At 35.2% G+C, this 21,658-nt stretch overlaps 1 protein-coding gene across 1 annotated transcript; it reads left to right on the top strand.

The window, feature by feature from the left end:
* Positions 1-1,790: 1,790 nt before the first annotated feature.
* Positions 1,791-4,161, top strand: LOC113294742. Its single transcript, XM_026543118.1, has 4 exons — positions 1,791-2,206; positions 2,498-2,744; positions 2,866-3,084; positions 3,891-4,161. The coding sequence occupies exons 1-4, from the start codon at positions 1,791-1,793 to the stop codon at positions 4,032-4,034; spliced, it is 1,026 nt and encodes a 341-aa protein (XP_026398903.1). The 3' UTR covers positions 4,035-4,161.
* Positions 4,162-21,658: the final 17,497 nt, after the last annotated feature.

Here is a 21,658-nt window from a genome sequence, read left to right as displayed (position 1 = left end):
ATTCGCGGAGCTTCGCCCCGCTTCGAGAAGATGCACTTTTTATTTGATGTGTGCGGGGTTTCACCCCATACCGTGTAGATGCATTTTTTATTTGGTATTGGCGGGACAAATATATTAAATAGTTGGAGAAAGATAAGAAATATATAAGGGATTTATTTATTTTTACCTTTTTTTCACTAAAAATATGTACTTTTTTCATTTTATCTATTAATTTGGAAAAAAGAGTCATAATACGTAGACATTCGACTTCTAAACTATATTTGGACTTCCATAAAATTTAAATTTTTCGTTTAAACCAATCATACGTTGCCAAACATCTCATCAAAACTCCGATTTCACAAAAGACATAAAATACTTATTTTTGCCAACATGAAGCAAGAGTTTGCTCATGGTCTAATTTAAGGGCTTTATTATGATAATATTCTTTATAATTAAACAAAGTACAATGATGAAATTTAAAGTTTCACAAATCTCAATTTTCATAACTAATCCTACTTCCGACCACCACTGCCATAGACATAAAAGTTTCTAATGTCAGAGAAAGAGAGGGTACTGCGTGAGAATCTAGTGTAGGAGAAGCTCCTCGAACACTAAAACTATGGGTGCTTCCAATATAACATTTTGAAGAAGTCAAAAGAATGTAGGAGAAACAATGTTTCGGAAAATCCATACTTGTTCATGTAGATCAGCAGGGAATGTAGCTGTGATTGAGGCATTGAAATGTCAGTCGCTTGGCCTTTATCTTGATGAGATTGTATAAACCTTTGTGCCCGCTGCAACGTGTGAGAATTTCAAATATAGTTCACTATTATCCTGGTGCCCGTTGATAGTACCCAAATCTGATCTGTATATATCCACTAACATGACATGGATAACGACGATTAGTAAAACAATCAAATAAAGAACACGTACACAGCATAGTCTATAGGAATATATATGGAAGTGAAGTATAGAATATGCACGTCACTATATTGTGACGGAATCTGATACAATTTTTCATTGTGGTTAAACCTGTGACTTACACGTTGCTATGTTCAAAATTATTTCTTGATTACGTACTCGCGAAGGATTCTAGGGGACCAACTTGAGAGATTCATTAGGTCACTCTTTATTGTTCGTCCCCTTTGCTAGCCCACTAAACTTCACGCGTCTGTTAGATGGTAATCAGAAAATCATGTAGCCAAACGAAAATTACTGATAACTTGCGATTGAGAGTTGGTACGTATCCTAAATAGATGTACTTTCTGAGTTTCCCTTCTTCCCGATTTCTTAGTAATATTTTTGGGTACAAGTCTCACGAAGATGATGGGCACTATTAACACAGTTTCTTATAAGTTCCAAATCGTATTCGGTTTCGATGTTTATTCCTTATAAGAGTCTAAAACACGGAAAGACAGTGTTTCCCTTTATATTTTGTTTTTTTAATTTTGTTTAACCAATCATATGTTGTCAAGTGTTTCACCAGAGTGTTTGTTTCACAAAACTGAAAAAAGGTTTGTTTCGGCCAATAAGAAGCGAGGGTTTCCTCACTATTCAATGTGAGAGCTTTATTTGTCTAGGCCTTTAAGTTTTAGTTTTAAAATACGAGTGAAGTTCGTTTTTTTTTCTTTTTTTTTTTCCGAAGCATGAGTGAAGATCGTGATCATTTCCATGTTATGACTTTCTTTCTCGAACTCTGATCATACACAGGACTATTACAGTGATGAAAATGGTGGTTCTAAAGTATGATGGTTTCCCTACATCAATAAACAAAGATAGCACCACAAATGGAAAACCTCATTCTTGCAACAATGGAACCACAGTTAACAGTGGCCTTACACTTCCAATCCAAACCAATTATCTGCCATCTTCAACAGCAGAACCCAAGATGGAGCAGCCAACTACAAATAACGATTCTCTCGAGTCAAATGATGATAATAACTTGTTTTGTCAATGATCCAATTTCTGAGGCCACAGAAAATATTCTAACAACGGGAGCTATCTCGAAGATTGCTAAAGGACAGAAGGAAAAAAATCTCATTGTTCAGGTTGTTCATTCATTTCAAAGTATGGAAGAGAACCAATTCATGTTCATTTCAGATGGATTACATATGCAGATAGCAATACTTGCTCAGTCTCTAAATCATCTTATTTTATCTGGTAAACTGAAGACGGGAAGTGTTGTTCAATTAGTCGAATATATTTGCCCTACTGCTCATAATGGAATGTAAGTTTCTTATCTACTAATTGATCTTACATTTCCACTTTTATTAAGATTGTTAGAACCGCTTAGTAGAGTAGATGAAACTCAAATTTGAAAGACACTGGATCAGGTATAGCATGTAAGTAGAAAACTTGATGAGTTTGTCATAAAATTATGTTATTGTTAATGGACAGTATTTAGAATAGATAGATATCTGTTCAAGAACATGGAACCATTAAACCGTGTTAGCCAATAAATATTCTGGATTCTTACAGTCTGTTATGTGTACTAATTGGTGATTTCCATTTGTATCAGGCAAATGATTGTGGTAAGCATGGAGGTAAAGATTTTTGAAAATGAATTTATTGGTGAACCAAAGCTTTATGTGGAGCCTGCACCAAATCTGGATGATGGGAAGAAAGAACACTTGACTAAAGATACGGACACATCTTTTTTTATGCATCAATCTCATCTATTAGGAAATCGTCAGGATCTCTATCTTGCTAATAAAAACAATACAGCAACCAGAGGAGATATCGTGCCGTTAGCCCAACCTAGCATGGTACAGTACTTACTACCATTTTCCTACTTTGACTGCCAAACCTTTCAGTATTCATGGATCATGGCGTGTGCATCAGTTTGAACTGAACTATATGTCTAATTCATTAAATGTGTTGTTTCAGAGTATTGATGCCACAGCATTGCTGGGAGAGGTCGAGATGCTTCGGTTGGAGATCAATCGTCTACATTTAGAGATGCAAAATCGAAATGAGCAGGAAAAGCATGAAGGTGAAGTTCTGCGTTTGAAACTAGAGATGCAAAATGAGCAGAAGAAACACGGTGATCAAATTTCGCAGCTTAAATCAGAGACAGTGCAGCAATATAGGCAAACAGAAAATCAGGTATGCCTTGTATTGCTGAGATATAATTAACGTTTCAAAACCCGTACTGTCTAGAAGGAAAAGATTAGTTACGCAATTGCAAAACTCATATCGAATTTGATTCTTCATGGTTTCTGTTCCCTTGTAAATTTTCACGCTCCCTGGAAATTAGATAAGGTAACTTAAAATGAGAGACTGAGTCTCTCTCTATCAGATGGTTCTCCCTAGTCCCAACAGTGTTGCAATTGTTCCAAGTAGTTAGACTAAACTTGATTCAATAACCGAGGGATGTTTTAGGTTGGGTTGTCATACTCCCTCCTTCCCACTCCTAAGTGATCTATTTGATTTTAGATTTTGTCCCAATGATAAGTGACCTATATCACTAAACAATGAGATATTCCGGAATTATCCTTTTAGTTAATTATAAATAATATATGAAATATGTATAATTTGATAGGCATGTTTATATTCGTTACGTAGGTGTTTTAAAATGCTTTTCAATTGTATGAAATTTGCGAACATCCGTGGAGTATTTTGAGAGATAAACCATTTTTAAATTTCACTAGTTATTATTCATAAGGGTATAATTGTAAAAAATGATTAAAAATACTATTTTCCTTGCTTGCCTTGAAAATTGTGCAAATTTCAAATAGGTCACTTAGGGGTGGGACGGAGGGAGTATTTTTTTATACCTTAACGGACAAGAGTTTTTTGACAAATGTCTAAACCACAGATTTATTCCGGATTGACATGAGCTAGCTAGTTATTGCGCCACTCCTCTTTATTATACTCGGAATTTTTAATGAAACGTTTTCTGCATTTTTTAGATCAAGGTCATGAAGAAGGAACTTGGAGCTGTGAAAAGAATGACGGAAAATAAGGAAGAAAAAGATGCTGACACAAAAAGAGATGATGAGTCGGGAACAAACTTTGACAAACTGGATGGAGAGCTTGAGAGGATTTGGCTTTAAGAACATTATACAAAAGAAGATAGAATAAGATTTTTTTTTTGGTTCTTTGACATATCATCACATATGCTGTGTATGTTGACAGAAACTTGTTTTGATAGACTTCAAATGTAGAAATGCGGCCAAGTGGCTCTCCATGCATTGAGTTTATTGAGCCGATAATAATACCAAAGTACGGCCACCTTGTGACCGATATACGCGGCATACGATTTATATTATTCTCTATATAATAACATAATTTTTTAAAGCATTTTCATTCACCGGAGCTCCACGTTGATTTAGGTTTCTGGTGGATTCTGGCCCCACCGTTTTTCTTTTTAGTAAGTGAAAAATATTAGAACCACCCTACTATATGGGTTCAATATTTAGAAGCCCCCAAAATGGATCCTCCACTATCAACTCCATACTTTCACTTTTTGATATTTCTAGGCCCAAAATTTTTATTTTTAGGGCTTGATAATAAAATGACATTTTCGTAATATCAAGATTGCCCTTTAGTATATATAGGTAATAAAACTAGGTCTAAATTTCATTTTCGGTTTCATTTTCTTTTTCACGCTCTCTCTCATTTTCTTTTGCTCTCTCTTTGATGAAGAACAAGCCGAGAAGACACGATTTCTAAGCGAATTTTTCAGTGAAAAATGATTTCAAAACCTAGATCTAAGCTTTACAAATAAAGATCCTGATTATCTGAACATAAATTCGTCATCAACATCACTTGTTCTTCGAAGATTCGATGAATATCAATAGAAAATGAGTAATAATCATCATCAACAGCAACTGAATCTGAAGATTCTCCTGGAAAATCAAACGAACATGTAACATTTTAATTCAATCGGTTGATTTAAATCTTAGATTTCGATTTTTATTTTCTAAAAAATCATTTGGAAAAATTTAATAGTTTGATTTCAGTTCAAATCTATTACTGAAATCATAATCAGAGTTAGATTTGTTGTAATCTCACCTCAATTTTACTTTTGAGAGAAAAATTTTCAAAGAAAATTTTCTAGGGTTCTTAAACGAAATGCGATCTATCTTTTAATCTCTTATCTTGATCGAAAATCGGTTTTCAGATTCGAAATCTGTGAATCATTATCTTTTTTACCCATTTATTTGATACGAATTTCATTTACTTTGATTTTCGAACTGATTTGAGCTCATCTTTAGTGGATTTTGTTCTTGGCAGATTGTTTTAAGTTCAATATATATTTGCTACATTCAGTACCTTGTCCTGCGGATTAAAGCTTAATCAACGAAGATACCTGGTAGCGTACGGTTGAATCTAAACAATTTCGACAGAAACTCAGTGAAATTAGATAAGTTTCTTTGAGCTTCTTTACGGTTCATGATATTGATGGATAAAACTTGTAGAACAGGAAGAGAAAATATGTGTGAACTTTTTTTTTAATGTGAATATGATTTGAAATTATGATTTATTTTAGTGTTTTATAGGTTTGTTTTTTGAAATATATGTATTACTGCAGTTCTGAAATATTTTCTTAACTCTCAGATTCAAAAAGACATGTAGGTGGACTGTAAAGTAAACAAATTGATATGTGAAGTAATGTTGATCTTTAACTTGTCTTATCTCTTATTTTCAGAGGGAAGTTCACTGGCATCGGAACTGTGTTTGTTGGATAAGCTACATGTTCTGTTTCGTTAGCTGTTGCGGTAATTCCATTCTCTTATGATGATTGAAAAGGAATACACAGATGCAGGTCTTGAAGTTTATCCTTCAACAAACTTGAGTGTTTCAAATTTCTGTAACAATCTTGCTCAAACAGATAAGCTACATGTTCTGTGATTCTCATTACCTTAAAGTCAATCTATACTTATGTGCCTTCGCAAAAGATAATTTAATTCAATATAATCTTATAATGCTTGTCCATGAATGTTGGTTTCTGAGTTTCAATTGCTAAGACATGAAGCAAAGTATATCTTCAGTGTTTCTGTTTTCAATTGCTAGGACAGTATTGACCAAATGAAGTTTTAGAAAAATAAGGTTCTTAATAACTCTATACATTGTTTACGTGTATGTGTGGATTGCACGGAGCGGTGGTGTTGATATTGATACCACAAAAGTGGTTAAGCAGATGAGGATGGTGTTGTCGAGTAAGCTTCAGGTAAACATGACTCCATAAAATTTGATTGTGATTACCACATTTATAGGTATCTATATATGTTGGCATATGGATGTGTAACTGCTAGTTATCTGAAACCTGTAACTAGCAGGATGTGTAACTGCTAGTTACACATCCTAGGATATAAAGTTTATGTTCTATATATTGCAGGTTCTTATGAAAAGGTATATCATGCATATTGGAATGACTAGATAACATTGGTGGCAGTTGCTTTATGGCCAGCTTGTTCTCACTAAAGGACCATCATTCGATTTGGATGATGATCTAGCAGTAACTAGCAGGATGTTAGTTACACATCCTGGGATATAAAGTTTATGTTCTATATATTGCAGGTTCTTATGAAAAGGTATATCATGCATATTGGAATGACTAGATAACATTTGGTTGGCAGTTGCTTTATGGCCAGCTTGTTCTCAGTAAAGGACCATCATTCGGTTTGGATGATGATCTAGGTAAAGAAGCGAGTAAATCATTTATCTTAAAACTCTCTCCCTCGACTCTTCCATGAAAAAGAAAAAAATTATTCAATGCAGTCAAATTCTTTTTGAATTTTTTCTTTGTGAGTAGCTTAGGCACAGAAGCAAAAGATAGCAGAAGAAGTTGCTTCGGTGCTTAGTATTGGTGTTGATCTTAATACAATGCCGACTGAAAAGTTTGTTTATTTTGTTTCAGATCGTAACAAAAGAAATATCAGAGAGTTTGGAATATAATACTTTTGAGTTTCCGTTCAGCTCTGAAAAGATGGTAACTACATTGCGCACTGGGGAAGAATATGCTGGAGTTCCTGTACAGAACTGTGTGCTTATTGCTGGAGGCCAATCTGGTGTATCTGAATCTTAATGCATAGTCATGCCATGTATCATTCTGCGGAGCAGGTCTGTGATTTCTTATATACGTCAACATACATTGTACGTTTATTGTACAGTTCATGATTTGATCATATTTGCAGAGTGTTATAACTTGGCAAGATAAATGGACTTGTAGCTACTAGTTACATGTGCCAATTAGATGTGTAACTTATATATACACATGCTAATTAGATGTGTAGCTACTAGTTGCACATGCTAATTAGATTGGATATAAAGTCTATATTATATGCATGATGATCTTTTGCTAGAAAGTGGTGGTGACAGTCGGCATAGGTAATTATTTGATTTCAGTTTATGCTATAGTTAAGATTCGATTTCAGTAAAAGCCATATTTGATTTATACGAAGGAGATTTAGTTGCTATTATACCTATAAATGCTTGTTTAACTATGAAATATCATTAACTAAAGACATAATTGAAGAATCTGGATTAGCTGATTCATTAGGACTTTCAGTTGTCTTAATGTATGAGAAAAGTGTTGGTGAAGCTTTTAATTGGGTTGTTTATTTTCCCGTTTACATGTGTTTGAAGTCTTTATTGTTTAACCACCTTTTCAAGGATGCAATAGTTCATGAATTGACCTCATCTTTCGACGTTAATTTCGTATTGCAGATAGGAAAATTTGAGCTTCATATCATGGAGGGAGAGTTTGCTGATCCTCATATTGTAGTTATGCTTGGTGAAAACGGGACAGGGAAGACGACATTTCCTTGCTTGCTGGTACACCTTTCTAGATCTCTCTCTTGTTGTTTTTAGTTTCAAATTCTATGTCTAGACTGCGCATTTATTCACATTACACAAGTATGATGCATGTGTAACTTCTAGTTACACATGTTATGTGCTTGTGTAACTCCTAATTACACAAGTAGGATGTATGTGTAACTATGAATTACACTAGACAGATGCATGAGTATCTTCTAATTACACATGCTAAAATGAACAAACCTTGTAACCAAAAAATTACGCATGCCAGTTACACAAGATTTATGGATATGTAACTGCTAGTTACACATGCTAGTTGGATGTGTAACTAAAAATTACACATGCTAATTGAATGTGTAATTGTGAGTTACACATACTATGTGGATGTGTATCTGTTGCATATGCTTATACTTTGGTGTGTTTGATGAGCACTTGTTTTGAGTTTGCAAAAAAATTGAATTCTTGCAGCAAAGTTGTTTCTTGAGCTCTGGTTTTTAATTACTTGATCTCTCCTTATGATAGAATGTTGATTTCATGTAGGTGAAACTGAATATATATTGTTGTATGTACTGTTAATTTTAATCTTATAAATACTGATTGCTTGTTGTTATATTTTAGGTTTCAGATAACTTCATAAAAGCTAATTGCTTAAATGTGATAATGGTCTCGCTGGAATTGGAGTTGACGCTGAATACACAAATCAGATGCATGTGTAACTCTAAATTACACTAGATAGATGCATATGTAACTCTCAATTACACTGGACAGAAGCGTGTGTAACTTCTAGTTACACATGCTAAAAATTATTGTAAATGAATATTAAAGTAATACATGTATTTTTTGTATACGTTCTTTTTTATGTCTATTTTTTTGATGTGTAACTTTGCATTACACATGACATAAGGATGTGTAACTTCTGGATACACATGCCATATGCATGTGTAACTTCTGTTTACACATTCACACTATACTTTAATAATTTTGGGCTTAAATTTAAATTTTATTTAATTTAGGGCTTTACAATATATAAAAGGGCATGGATGTCTTTTAATAACTCGGGGCCTAGATTTAAATTTCTTTTAATTAAGGGCCTCATATTATGGGTTGTCTATGGATCAGGCCGTAGCCTAATTTTCCCGTTTAGTAATAAGATATTGAATTTAAACGAATAAAATATTATTTTTCTAAAAATAAGATAACTAAATCTTGAAAAATATTCCTGCCTCGGATAACAAAATCTTGCAAATCTCAAAACATGCCAAGAATATATGATTTCATCATGATAATCAACAAAATAAACACATCAAAATAAACTAATATAATTTGATCATAAGAATTTCATCAAATCTAAAAATAAATCGATAAACAAAATTAAAAATAAATAAATGTCCAATGTCCGATGTCCGATAACAATTTTCATGACTAAACAACCCTCACCATAATTCCATTGATAAATAAACAAACTTTAATTACAATTCACAAATACAATTATGAAACTAACAAATTTTTAATTAAATTTAGATTGATAATTAAAATTAAAAATCAAAAAATTGGGATTGTGGGGACTTACCTGAATCAAAGCTTTGCCTTCCGTAAAATAAATTGAATATTAACCTGTCCAAAAATTCAACAGAAAATCATTAATAGAAAATCTTGGAGTATTAGAACATCTCATGCATGAATGCACACACTTTGTTTGCTTCTATTAATGGTTGGTGTTATATCACATAAGGCTTAGTTCTATGGGCTAGATATCTAGCTGCTAGATTGGCCATCCACGTCATCCTGGGCAACCTCCTAAGTCGTATGGTATTGCTAATCTAGCAGCGAAACGCTGAATAAAACAGCGCTAAACGCCGAATAGTTCGACGCTACATAATTTTATTTTTTAAAAAACTAATCATTTTCTCTCTCGCTCCACCTTTTTCCTCTCTCTCTCTCCAATTTTTTCCTCTCTGTCTCCCTTTTTTTCCTCCCTCCATCACGTTCTCCCTCTTTTTTCTCTCTCTCTCCCTCTTTTTCTTCTCTCTCCATCACATTCTCTCTCAAAAATTAGTAAAATATATAGAGCGCCGAATGGTTCGGCGTTTATGTCACTTTTTGAGCGTCGAACGGTTCAGCGTTTCAATCTCGCTGATAGTTGGACTGCGAGCACTTGCTAGGTGAGAGAACTATCAACTATCACTGTTAACTTTTTTTCCAACACTTTTTTCTTGATTTGCAACACTTTTTGGCCAATCTAGCACTCCAATCTAGCCCATAGGGGTTAGCCTAACAGATCTATTTTTCTCTCTCTATTTTCTCTCAAAAAAGAGAAACGAAAACCCTAAGAAACCGATTGTCGTCCTGCCTAAGAAACCGATCATCCTCAACCCAAGCTTTATTCTAACTTATTCTTGTTACTCCCTAAATTTTTCGGATATATTTCACGTTTTTAGTGTTTGATTTGGGTTTTCTGATCTGTCATTTGCAATTTTGGAGTTTGAATTGAGGATTTGTTGGATGTTTGGTGCAGGTCCGTTCATTTGAGAAGACAACAATTCTTACATCTACTTTCATTTATGTCCTCCAACCAGGTTGCTGCAACAGGTTCTTCTCCGACGATTTGGAGAAAATCAGATTCACCATTTTTTTACGGTCAAATTTCTATTTGTAGTTCTTTTTATATAGTCTGTAACTTTATGATTGATCTTTCAATTTCATGTTTTAATAGTTTTAGTCTTGTCCTGGTTAATCCGATAGGCTTGTCCGATTATATTGAAGGAGTTTTCTCCTTTTCATATGGGTTAGTCAGTGGTGTTAGTAATGTTGATTTAGTTTTAGATTTACTTGTATTAGGTCTAGTAATTAAAACAAAAACAAGAGTAACTTGTTCAAGATCATCATCTTCAACTTCATACACTGCAACAATTTTTATCACATCTCCAAAGCCGAGTCAGCCCGTCGATTTGCTTCCCTACAGACACCTAAAGACTGATTCAGATTACTGCTGCTAATTTAGACACCCTGGTCACTATTTGAGACACTTGAGACACTATGGTTACTTCTTGGTTACTGGTACAACTAAATGGGTCATTGGTTCCTTGATTGCATCAGGCAATCTAAAATTGAAAAGCTCCAGTTCATGTTTACATGTTCTGATGATCATTCGGTTGGATTTTATCCAGTCATTGCCTTGTTCATTGATTCATACCCTAGATGTTTGGTCCTCTCCTATGCGAGAGAGAATGTTTTCCGAAACAGTTTATAGCTATGAAGAGATTGATTGTATAAGCAAGAATTGGTGGAGATATTATTACTTGTATGGCTGTTTTATGATCTTGAAAAACTCTTGTAAGGTTCCCAATTTTCTAAATTTGATTTCTTATTATATGTATTGAGATTAACCTCTTTTCCGAAGAAAAAAAAATACATGAATGCACTAAACAACGTGCAATAAAAAGATACGAATTCAGTGTTTCCTACACAAATCTCTAATTGGTTTAATTACTTTGGATAACTATACAATAGTCATTCATGCAAAGAAAAAAAAATCCCGAAATACGAAAACTCTAATAAAAGTAATTGTAAAAAATAACCAAATTGGTAAATGTTTTTTTAAGTAGAAACAGTAGTAAAAAGGTAACCGTTTGGAGTTTTATTTTTTTGGTAAATAATATATATTAGCAAAAACCTATTTATTTATATAAAGAATAATATAAATTAATTCCAAACACCTCGGTATATTTCCTATCCTATCATAAAAGGTAAACTTTTCGGCGCCTCTCTATAAAACGTCTCACCCAAATCAATTTCATTGTTACGGCGCTTCTCTTCTCCAAGAACAGGTTGAATTTTTTTTTTTTTAGGATTTTTGTGTCTGCAATTTCAATAAGCGTTTCGTTTGATCGGTGATAGTGTGTATGCGTGTATTTTTCTTTTTTGCAGATCATCATAGGAAGTGCACGTGATTGATGCTGCCTATCTCCTTCGGCAACAGCTCCGATAATATTTGTATTATTGAAATATAGATTTTCGTTTTTGTGTTTACGATGAAAAATATGGATCTTTCTTCGTTCTGTATGCATTAAACAAGATATTTAGTTAAGGCATTTGCAAGATGCTATTGTATCTTTTACCGAAATCACACAGTAAGGTTTTTTTTTCTTCTATTGTTTCCTTTTCTTTTCTCTGCTCCATTTTTACTCCTTCGGCATCAATTTTTCTCTATCGATATTTTTATCTACAGTATCAGAACATCAAAAACCCTTTAAATCTAATGAATCAGATTCTTCCAATTCTCCACGACAGTGGATATTACACAGGGATGACATCTTCAATACATGTACGAGAACTTTACATGGCCAAATTTTCTAATGAAAGTTATAAACACGTCTTTAATAAACAAAAAGTAACCACCGCTCACCACTGTATGTTTCCTCCTCCTCCTCCCCTGTTCCCATGAATCATTCTGTTTCCTCATCCTCTGTTCTTATATGATGATTTACGAACACTCATATTATAGAAATCTAATTTATCAACTCCCAAACTCATTCTCTTCTCCGTTTGTTCTAAAATCTAACCAACTTCAAAACAAAGTTTCTTTTATAATTCGTTTAATCATACAGGATTCTCATAGTGGAGGTGTTGGTAACCTTGAACACTCTGGACATCAATTCCAGTTTGGCATTATTTCTTATTAGGTCTGTTATTTCAGAAATCAAACAAACAAAAAAATATTGAGAGATAGTCATAATATTCAAGCTTTATTACTAAACCAGCTATTAGAAGAAGAGGTGCAGTGGTTTGGTTGTTTTCTTGTGAAGGTATAATTTAGGGCTTATGAATTACTGAGTTGTTTTCTTGTTTTGTTAATGGAGTAAATCCAAGTTGTTATAAGCTTTGTTTGAATGCTTGATTGGTAATACTATAGATATGAATTAAAAATTTCAGTTTCTTGGTATTATCTTGATTTGGTTACAATCATGTGATCATTGATATAATGTTTGTTTTTCTTGGCAATTGAATTGTTCTTTGATTCATAAACCTTGTCTATTCAATTTTAAGCTCCATCGAGGAACAAATCGATAATTCTGATAGATTTCGTCTGAGGAGGCGAGTGGTGGTGGTGGAAATGACATTGAAGAATCAAAATGTAAATCTGCTTTTTTGAAAATTTCGTAGTCATTTAGATTTAGGTCCTGTATATTAGTATATAACATATATGGTCCCTGTGAACAGCTGGGGTCTTCTCCACCAGCACCACTTTTATCACACAACCTCCACAAAAGGTAATTATCTCTCTTTTTTCTTTTTTTTTTAATAAGTAAACCAGAGATTAAACCTGGAAGTTACAGAACATGAAAAAACAGATTACATATCCCTGACTGCAAATCACTCTCACACCGGACCAAGGATCGAATCTCTAGCAACCGAATCTCAGTTGACAAAATCACACACAATAGAATCCCAAAGAACCGGTAACCATAACAGTAACACCCGCTTGTATCCGGGCGGGTTTGAATCGGTGAAACATGATCCACAACCCTTGAAGAACATTTTTTTTTATACTCTGAGGACTGCAGCTAGAAGAAGGTTGCAATGAAACTCTATCAACTGAAAAACAATGAACTCGCCGGATAAATCGTCGGAACTCCTGTACCTGCCGGAGAAAATCAAAACCAAACTTGGAGCCGATGTCGAACAGATCGTGACCCAAACTTAAGAACCCCATTACAAAGATGAACACAGGATCCACAAGAGAAAGTAACAGAGCAGGCCAAATAAACATAAAGGTAAACCTAAAAGCTGAGGAAGTTACTGATGCCGAGATTTGAAGGTAGATGAGAGCTGAAGTTGATGGTACGCCTTGATTTCTTCTCTTAAACAGATCACAAACCAAGCTTACATAGACATCAAGAGATCCTAACAAGAAAAACCAAAATCGCATAGAACAAACCCTAAAAAAAGCATAAACGAAAATAAATACAAAAGGAATAAAAATTACATCACTAATTAAAGGAAAACCAGGCCTATCAAACGAGAGACATGGCTACTCAGATCTGCTCCAGAGGAGCCGATCTGAGCAGGAGGCGGCAAGGGAGGAAGGGTTTTTCGTTTAGGAAGAGAGGAAAGAAAGAGAGGAGGAAAGAAGGGTTTTGATGAGTTTTGAGGAGGAAAGAAAGAGTTTATTTCCCGATCAGTTTCTCCTATATTATCTCTCTCACTCTCTAATGATTCAATTTTCTTAATTGTTTATTTTATGTAGTTTCTTAATTGTTTATTTTTAATGTTTTGGGTCTCTTCCATTGTTATTTTATAAGGACAAGATCAAGATTTACAAATGAAATCATTCTTAGTGTGAGGTCCGGCTTTCTCAATAAGAGCTTCTGTGTTGTACTGTTTAAATCAATTCCCAATGTCCTTCTCCCCTTCCATTAGGCTCTTTATATGCGAAAATGCTACTCTTTCCTAGGCCTGTCAATGGTAGAATATCCGTCGGATATTTAGAAATCTGATATCCGACATGTTAAGCACTACCGGATATTCGATATCCGATGATATCCTATAGGATATCGAAATCAGATATCGATTCCGATAGGCTAAGCTGTCGGATATCCGATAAATATCCGATAGTATCCGGTTATAACAAAAAAGCTTAAAAATCTTTGTAAAACATTTTCATAATTGACACTTATCTATTCGACAATATCCGATACTAGACTCGAAATTAGGATAAATTACAAATAAGTTCATATATTATCGGATATCAGATATTAACATTTCGGATGCGGTCTAATCCGTTTCCGATATGTTAAGGAAAAAATATCCAATAAAATATCCGATCTGATATCCAATATCCGATAAAACGGATAAAATCCTATAGGATCTCGAATACTCAGAAACGGATACCGGATATCGGAAAAATATTGACAGGCCTAGTCTTCCCCCACTCCTTTCCCCCACCCTCTTTCCCCATTAGGTGTCAAACAGATAGTGGGTTGATGCCACACAAAAGGACCCCCATGTTAACTCCAATCCAAGGGATCAAGGGCTAAGATCACTGCCACCTAATGGGGGAAGGGCGTGGGGGAAAGGAGTGGGGGAAGTGTAGCAGCTTCGCTTTGTATGGATGTCAAATATGTAGTCAGGTCTGTCAAATATGTAGTCAGGTCTGGGATTTTCGATATGGAAAACTCTAGAACTAGGACAACTAGCATGGGCCAATCCTGGGACAACAAATCCAGGCCTTTGATCATTCCTCCCTTCACCCCATTACCAATCTCGATGCTAGAGTCATTCCCCTCTCCACCGTTTAGATTGTGCCACGTCGTGTCCCAAGTCTGGACAAGCTTCCATTGTCCCAGCTGTAGCAAGGTCGCTTCGGTATCGTGCTATTTTTTCCTTTTCCCCGTGTTTTAAGTCTACTATCAGCCATGATAGGTATGCTTTTGCCCAATAATGCTTGAAAATGAGTGAAACCCATCCATATATATACTAAAAGATGAAAAATATTAAAATGTTTAAAACATGATACTGTTTATGTTCACTATGTTCACATTTAACAATTTATGCCATCAAGATATTACTTCGCCATCACCGAAATGCACAAAAAAAAATGCACGAGCATGTTAATGCATCAGGAATGGAAAATTCTAATGAGCGGCTAGGGGATCATGTTCGTGATGATAAGATTTTTCTGTAGCTTTTTCATGTACTTTCTGGGAAGCAGTGTACTATGCTATTTAAAGAATGGTAATGATGGTTGTGATTTTCGGTCAGCTATAGTTTCTTTTTATGTCAGCTATAGTTCAGTCTACTGTAGTAACGCATTATGAAATGCATATTTCAATGTCTACTCTAAATTTGTATGTGCAAATGGTGATATCGTATTCGGAAAATGGGTGATTTGTCCAAATATTTTTAAATCACGGTTTAAATGAACGAATAAAAAATAGTTTGGGTGAAATGGTAAAAAAAAAATAGTAAGGTTTCATCTTAGCTTAAATTTAAAAAATAGCAAGAATGAAACTGGATACATCCTGTGTAAATTAAAAATAAGAAAAAATATTTGAAAATGGGCACGATGAAGCTGGTTACATCCTGCCTATTTTTACATTTTTGTCCATTTAAACAGTATCAAAATCTAACTGTCCATTTCATCCAGGAATTATTGATTTTGATCTTTTTAACCAATTTTGTGTATTGTATTGCGCATGGCATGTTCTTAGGCTATGGAATTGCTGGTGCTGCCAGGAAAACGATAGTCTCACAAGTGCGGTGATGTGTTGTTATCATAATGCGGTTTTATGTTTCAATGCTACCAAACTGGTCATTCTTTTTTTATATAGTAATTACTTGCCAAAAACTCTTCCAGGTTGTTGCTGCCTTTATGATGGTTGGGGCTGTCAGGAACGAAGGCTACAATGGTATCATGGTGTGAGAAAGTGGCAAGTGCTTACAGGGAAATGCAATCATGTGAACTTCAATGAACTTCAAATGGTAGCCTTCAATCGTTCATAAACAGGGCAAGGCAACTTCTAATGGTAGCCTTCACATGAGCCAAGTGTGAAAATAAATGAAGTTCCAAATACCACAAGGACCGCCTGAATCATGTACAAGAGAAATTGCACGGAGCATGTCAAAAAAAAAAATCTAAGACGAACTGTACACTTTGTAATGATTAGTATCACATGACAAGACTAGGACGGTAACAATTAGACATTACGACATTATTTCTAGAATTGAAAAAAACAACGTCTTAAGTAGAGGTACTTTTTAAAGAATAAATTAGGGAATTATATTAATTGTGATAATTTGAATAAAGATTTTCTTCTCATGTTTATTACAATAAACTGCCTAGCTAATTCACGGACACCTATCTGCTCATCCAATGGAATGAAGTTATATGTGAAATTATGAGAAAAATGTGATAGTCATGACATATTATTTGATTTTGATTTCCAACAGAATATGTGCCTTTTCCTGATAATCTAAGATTACACTTTACCAATCAAATGCGCATCATTCGGTTATTAAAGACAACCCAGTTCAATTAATTTTACTGAACTAGAAGATATTCCAAGTAGAATGCATGCATAATTAGTTATATTTTGCTCCCATTCTGTATTTGATATCCTTTTTATATTATTTAAATTCTAACTTAATCTAAGCTTGATGATTTATATGTGAAATTATTTTTAGGTATCCATTATACCTTCGTAAATAACGACAAAATCATATGGCATAATATTTATATATATAAAAAAAATCAAGCAGTCGTTGAACATGATTTCTTTTTTGAGATTATGAGTTATTTTGGTGACGTTTCTACTGATTAGGTAAAACAAATTGATTGGCTCCACGAATTTAGGGAGTACCAAAATTTGGAAAATGAACGGAAATTTTTTGACAAATTTATGGAGCTGAGATAAGTACCATAGGGTTTGAAACTGTTGCACTACAAGTCTATAAAATTTTAGCTATATTTTTTTATAGCAGTAGTATCCTTTTAGTTTATTAAATAAATGCTTTATTAGTTTTGAGGATCATGAGCTTATCGAACTTTTATTTACTTTTACTTTTATTGAAACCAATTTTTCTTCTTTTTTATATATATCAAACTAACGGATTCATTCATATCAAAGATTGATTATATGGTGACTTTCAAAAATAAGTACATCAAATGACAAGAAACTCAAAAATCAAATACAAAGAAAAATATAATAAGCAAGCAAATCGAGAAAGAAAAAATTAAGATACCACGGAATTGTACCAAATTCTTATTTGAAACCAACTTTAAAACATAAATCCACCATAACATAAACGAGAAACATACCCGTGATTGAGATCCCACGGAAATTGTACCAAATTTTCGAGCGCTCTCATTCACCAGAGCTTCACGTTAATTCTCGCTTCTGGTTGATTATGGCCCCACCAGTTGTTTCTTTTGGTAAAGTTATTAAATTTTGGCCAATAAAAAAATTAAGGAGAATATTTTTTTACCAATAATATATTTCTGGCCAATTGTATAAAATAATATTTTGTTTGTTTGGTATGTACTTATTGCTTCTTATCTGTTCATGTCTCGTTCCCGGCGCAAGTATGGCACTCCGGCGTTCCAATTTTCTTCACAACTTTGATACTTAGCATTTTTAATCTATCGATTTCTAGTGTTTGTTTTTTGCGCATTTTTTTCACAGCTCACCTAAACCATCCACCTAAATTATATGAATTAAGCCTTCTCCCATTCCCATTGTCCAAAATTAATTAAACCCATTCCCAAAAACTAATCAAATCACATCATGAACATCCTAGTTTGGAATTGCCAAGGTATCAATAATCAACCGACGATACAACATCTAAAGGGACTAGTATCATTACATAAGCCCGATATCTTATTTCTCTCTGAAACTTTAGCCAATGATCGTCATATGTCTAGTCTTGCTCAGTCTCTTCAGTTCAAAACCTAACCTCTGTTCCCAAGGTGGGTCGACGAGGAGGACTCTGTCTCATGTGGAACAACCTAAACATTCAAGTGCTACTTCAGTCCCAAAGTTACATCCACGTCCTTGTCACACCTCCACCCCCCACACAACCATGGCTCTGCACAGGTATATACGGTCCTCCACACTCGGATGCAAGAGCGGATTTTTGGCAAGATTTCCCAACAATCTTCCCTAATATCAACATTTCAACGGAATCACTTCTGATAGGAGATTTTAATGACATAATGGATCAATCGGAAAAAAAGGGAGGAAGACAGATCACAGATAGTCAAATCCAACCATTTCTAATGATGATTGATCAAATGGGTTTCATCGATTTAGGATTTCGAGGGGACCCATTCACCTGGACAAACAACCAACAGGGCCAAGACAATATCATGGAACGGCTTGATAGGGCAATTGCAACCAAACATTGGCGAACATCAATTCTCATGCAGGAGTTACTCACCTCCCCAGGATTGCTTCGGATCACGCTCCCATCTTGCTGCATACCAAAGCAATCGACTGGCAGGGACAAAAAAATTACAAGTTTGAACATATGTGGCTAACACATCCACATCTCAAGCAGATTATTGAATCAACATGGACGCAACAAAATGATTCAGACTTTGCTCTAGACCTTCAACTAATATTAATCATAACGGGACAAACTCTGATGGAATGGAACAAGAACACTTTTGGTCACCTTCTAACACTAATTAAAAAATCAACGACAGAAATTCAAAGGGATCAACATCAATGCGCTATTCACACCGGAGAGGAACTAAATTTCTGGATACATCGCGACAAAGAGCTGCACAATCAACACCTCACATTACTCAAATGCCATGCAACATACTGGTAGCAAAGATCCAGAATTCAATGGCTCCAATCGGGCGACAATAATACGACTTTCTTCCATACAAAGGCAACCATCCACCGAAGTCGTAACAACATAAAGAATTACAGGATGATCAGAACAACTGGGTTAGTGATAAAGACCAGATCATTAAGATCATCCTGGACCATTTCACTACCCAATACACCGCGCCAAATACAACAATAGATGAAACACTCTTTCAGGAAATCACTCCAAGATTGACATCAGCACAATGTGATAGTCTCTCTGCGGAAGTTACAGTGAAAGAAATCAAGCAAGCTCTGTTCTCCATTAATTCAGAAAGTGCTCCGGGACCGGACGGATACACCAGTAAATTTTTTAAATTTTTCTGGGATACCACTCACTTACAACTTATAGCTACGGTACGAAGTTTTTTCAATTCCTTAAACATACACCCTCTCATGAATCACACAAACATAACACTAATTCCAAAAGTCGACAATCCATCAAAACCATCCCAATTCAGACCTATCATCCTTTGCAATGTCAGTTACAAAATCATATCAAAAATCCTTGTCAACAGATTACGCCCCCTTCTTCCATTCTTAATAAGCCTGTACCAAAGTGCATTCGTACCTCAAAGATCAATACATGATAACATAGCAATTGCCATAGAGCTTTTTCACCACATCAAAACGTCTCCAATCACTATAGACCCCGAGATAGCTCTAAAACTAGATATCCAAAAAGCTTATGACAGCCTTGATTGGGGATTCATCAAAAAAGCTTTTACACAACTGGGATTTCCATCAATATTTGTGGAGTATATCATGCTATGTATCAACTCAGTCACTTGCTCGGTCAACATCAATGGTACACCTCATGGATTCATCACACCTACTAGAGGTATCATACAGGGTGATCCCATATCTTCCTACGTCTTCATTATTTGTTCAGAAATTCTATCAACAAATCTTGCTATTCTTGAAGCAAAAAATATGGTCGGAGGTCTCTGAATATCAAAAAAGGCACCACCCATTTTACATTTAATGTATGCAGATGATCTACTAATCACTTACAAAGCCACCTAGGAAAGCAGCAATCACCTACAGAGGATACTTCAATCTTACAGCGCTTCAGCGGGACAAATAATCAACACAACAAAATCAACAATCATCCATCATCCGCGGCTACAACAGAATAACATAGACTCTCTGAAACAATTTTACAACATGTCAACCACTTGAATTCTACCTATATATTTAGGAGTTCAATTCAAGCACGGAAGAAACTCTCGACATATATTTGAACCTCTACTCCAACGAATGGCTCGTAAAGCTCAGGGATGGATGACAAAATGCCTTAATCAGACAGGGAGGCTAGTACTTATTAAAACCTCTTTAACACCAACATCCAATCACCTAATGCAAACCCAGCTTTTCCCCACACAAGTACACAAACAAATTGATCGGATTGCAAGGAATTTTTTTTTGGGACATGATTCTTCTGTGAGAAAGTTTTACCCAATAGGATGAAACAAATTACACAAGCCGATTGCAGAAGGAGGACTCGGAATCAGAAAGAGTATCCACCACAACAAAACTCTTTTCATGAAACGAATATGGAGCATTCATGCCCAGCCGCATTCTATCTGCACCGGCCTTTTCAACGAGAAGTACCTCAAACATCAATCAATATTCCAAGGTAAGATCACAATTCCTTATAATGCCAGCCCGCAATGGATACAAATGGCTTCTCTCGTACCGTTGGTAAAACAACATTTATTTCACCAAATAGGAAATGGTTTAGATACCCCTATCCAAGCTAATTGGATACCACACTTTCAAAATCTTGATCCTACCCAGTGCTCCCCTATACAATCTGTAGCCGAGTTAATTGACCCATTTTCTCATAATTGGAGCCATGATCAGCTAAACAACCTCCCACCTAATGCCATCCAACACATTATAAACATCCACCTTCCTAATATCAGCACCCCGGATAAAATAATCTGGCACCACACTAAATCAGGAAAATACACCACTGCATCCGGATATAGTTGTCTAACCCAACAAGATAACCTTTCACACCCAATCCTCCTCCCAGCAACCAACTTTTTATGGACCTTACCATGTCCTCTAAAAAATCGGCTTTTCTTGTGGAAAGCTATCAATGAAGGTTTACCAACCTTATCTAAGCTACATCACATTAACCTTTCCAATACCAACCTTTGCCCCCGATGCAACTCTGCACCAGAAACATCTTAACACATGCTTATTCAACGCCCGATAGCAATATCCACTTGGGCCAGCCTGTCAAACCGCATATCAACAACCCAACACCAAGGAAACAACCAATCAATTACCGTAACCCCCCAAACAACAATTTCACAAATTCTCCAAACTCGGGGCAATAAATCTTCTATCACAGCATGTTGTTTTCTATTCTGGTCACTTTGGACGACAAGAAATGAACTCGTGCTCAATCAAGTACCATCCACTCTCGCAGACATTATGGAAAGATCTATGGCACAACAACAAGAATTTGAATGGGCTCTAACGATCTCCCTTCCAGTTCTCCCGGGAGAACCGCCGACTCGAATCGCTAC

Source organism: Papaver somniferum, chromosome 7 (genome assembly GCF_003573695.1).
Source record: "Papaver somniferum cultivar HN1 chromosome 7, ASM357369v1, whole genome shotgun sequence".
In the NCBI taxonomy this organism is placed as follows: domain Eukaryota; kingdom Viridiplantae; phylum Streptophyta; class Magnoliopsida; order Ranunculales; family Papaveraceae; genus Papaver; species Papaver somniferum.
This window is presented reverse-complemented; position numbering and strand designations above follow the sequence as displayed.

Coding starts and splice junctions, on each gene's coding strand:
- LOC113294742 (XM_026543118.1), top strand. CDS start 1,791: ATGGAACCACAGTTAACAGTGGCCTTACACTTCCAATCCAAACCAATT. Junction 2,207..2,497: donor CCTACTGCTCATAATGGAAT/GTAAGTTTCTTA, acceptor CATTTGTATCAG/GCAAATGATTGTGGTAAGCA. Junction 3,085..3,890: donor ATAGGCAAACAGAAAATCAG/GTATGCCTTGTA, acceptor TGCATTTTTTAG/ATCAAGGTCATGAAGAAGGA.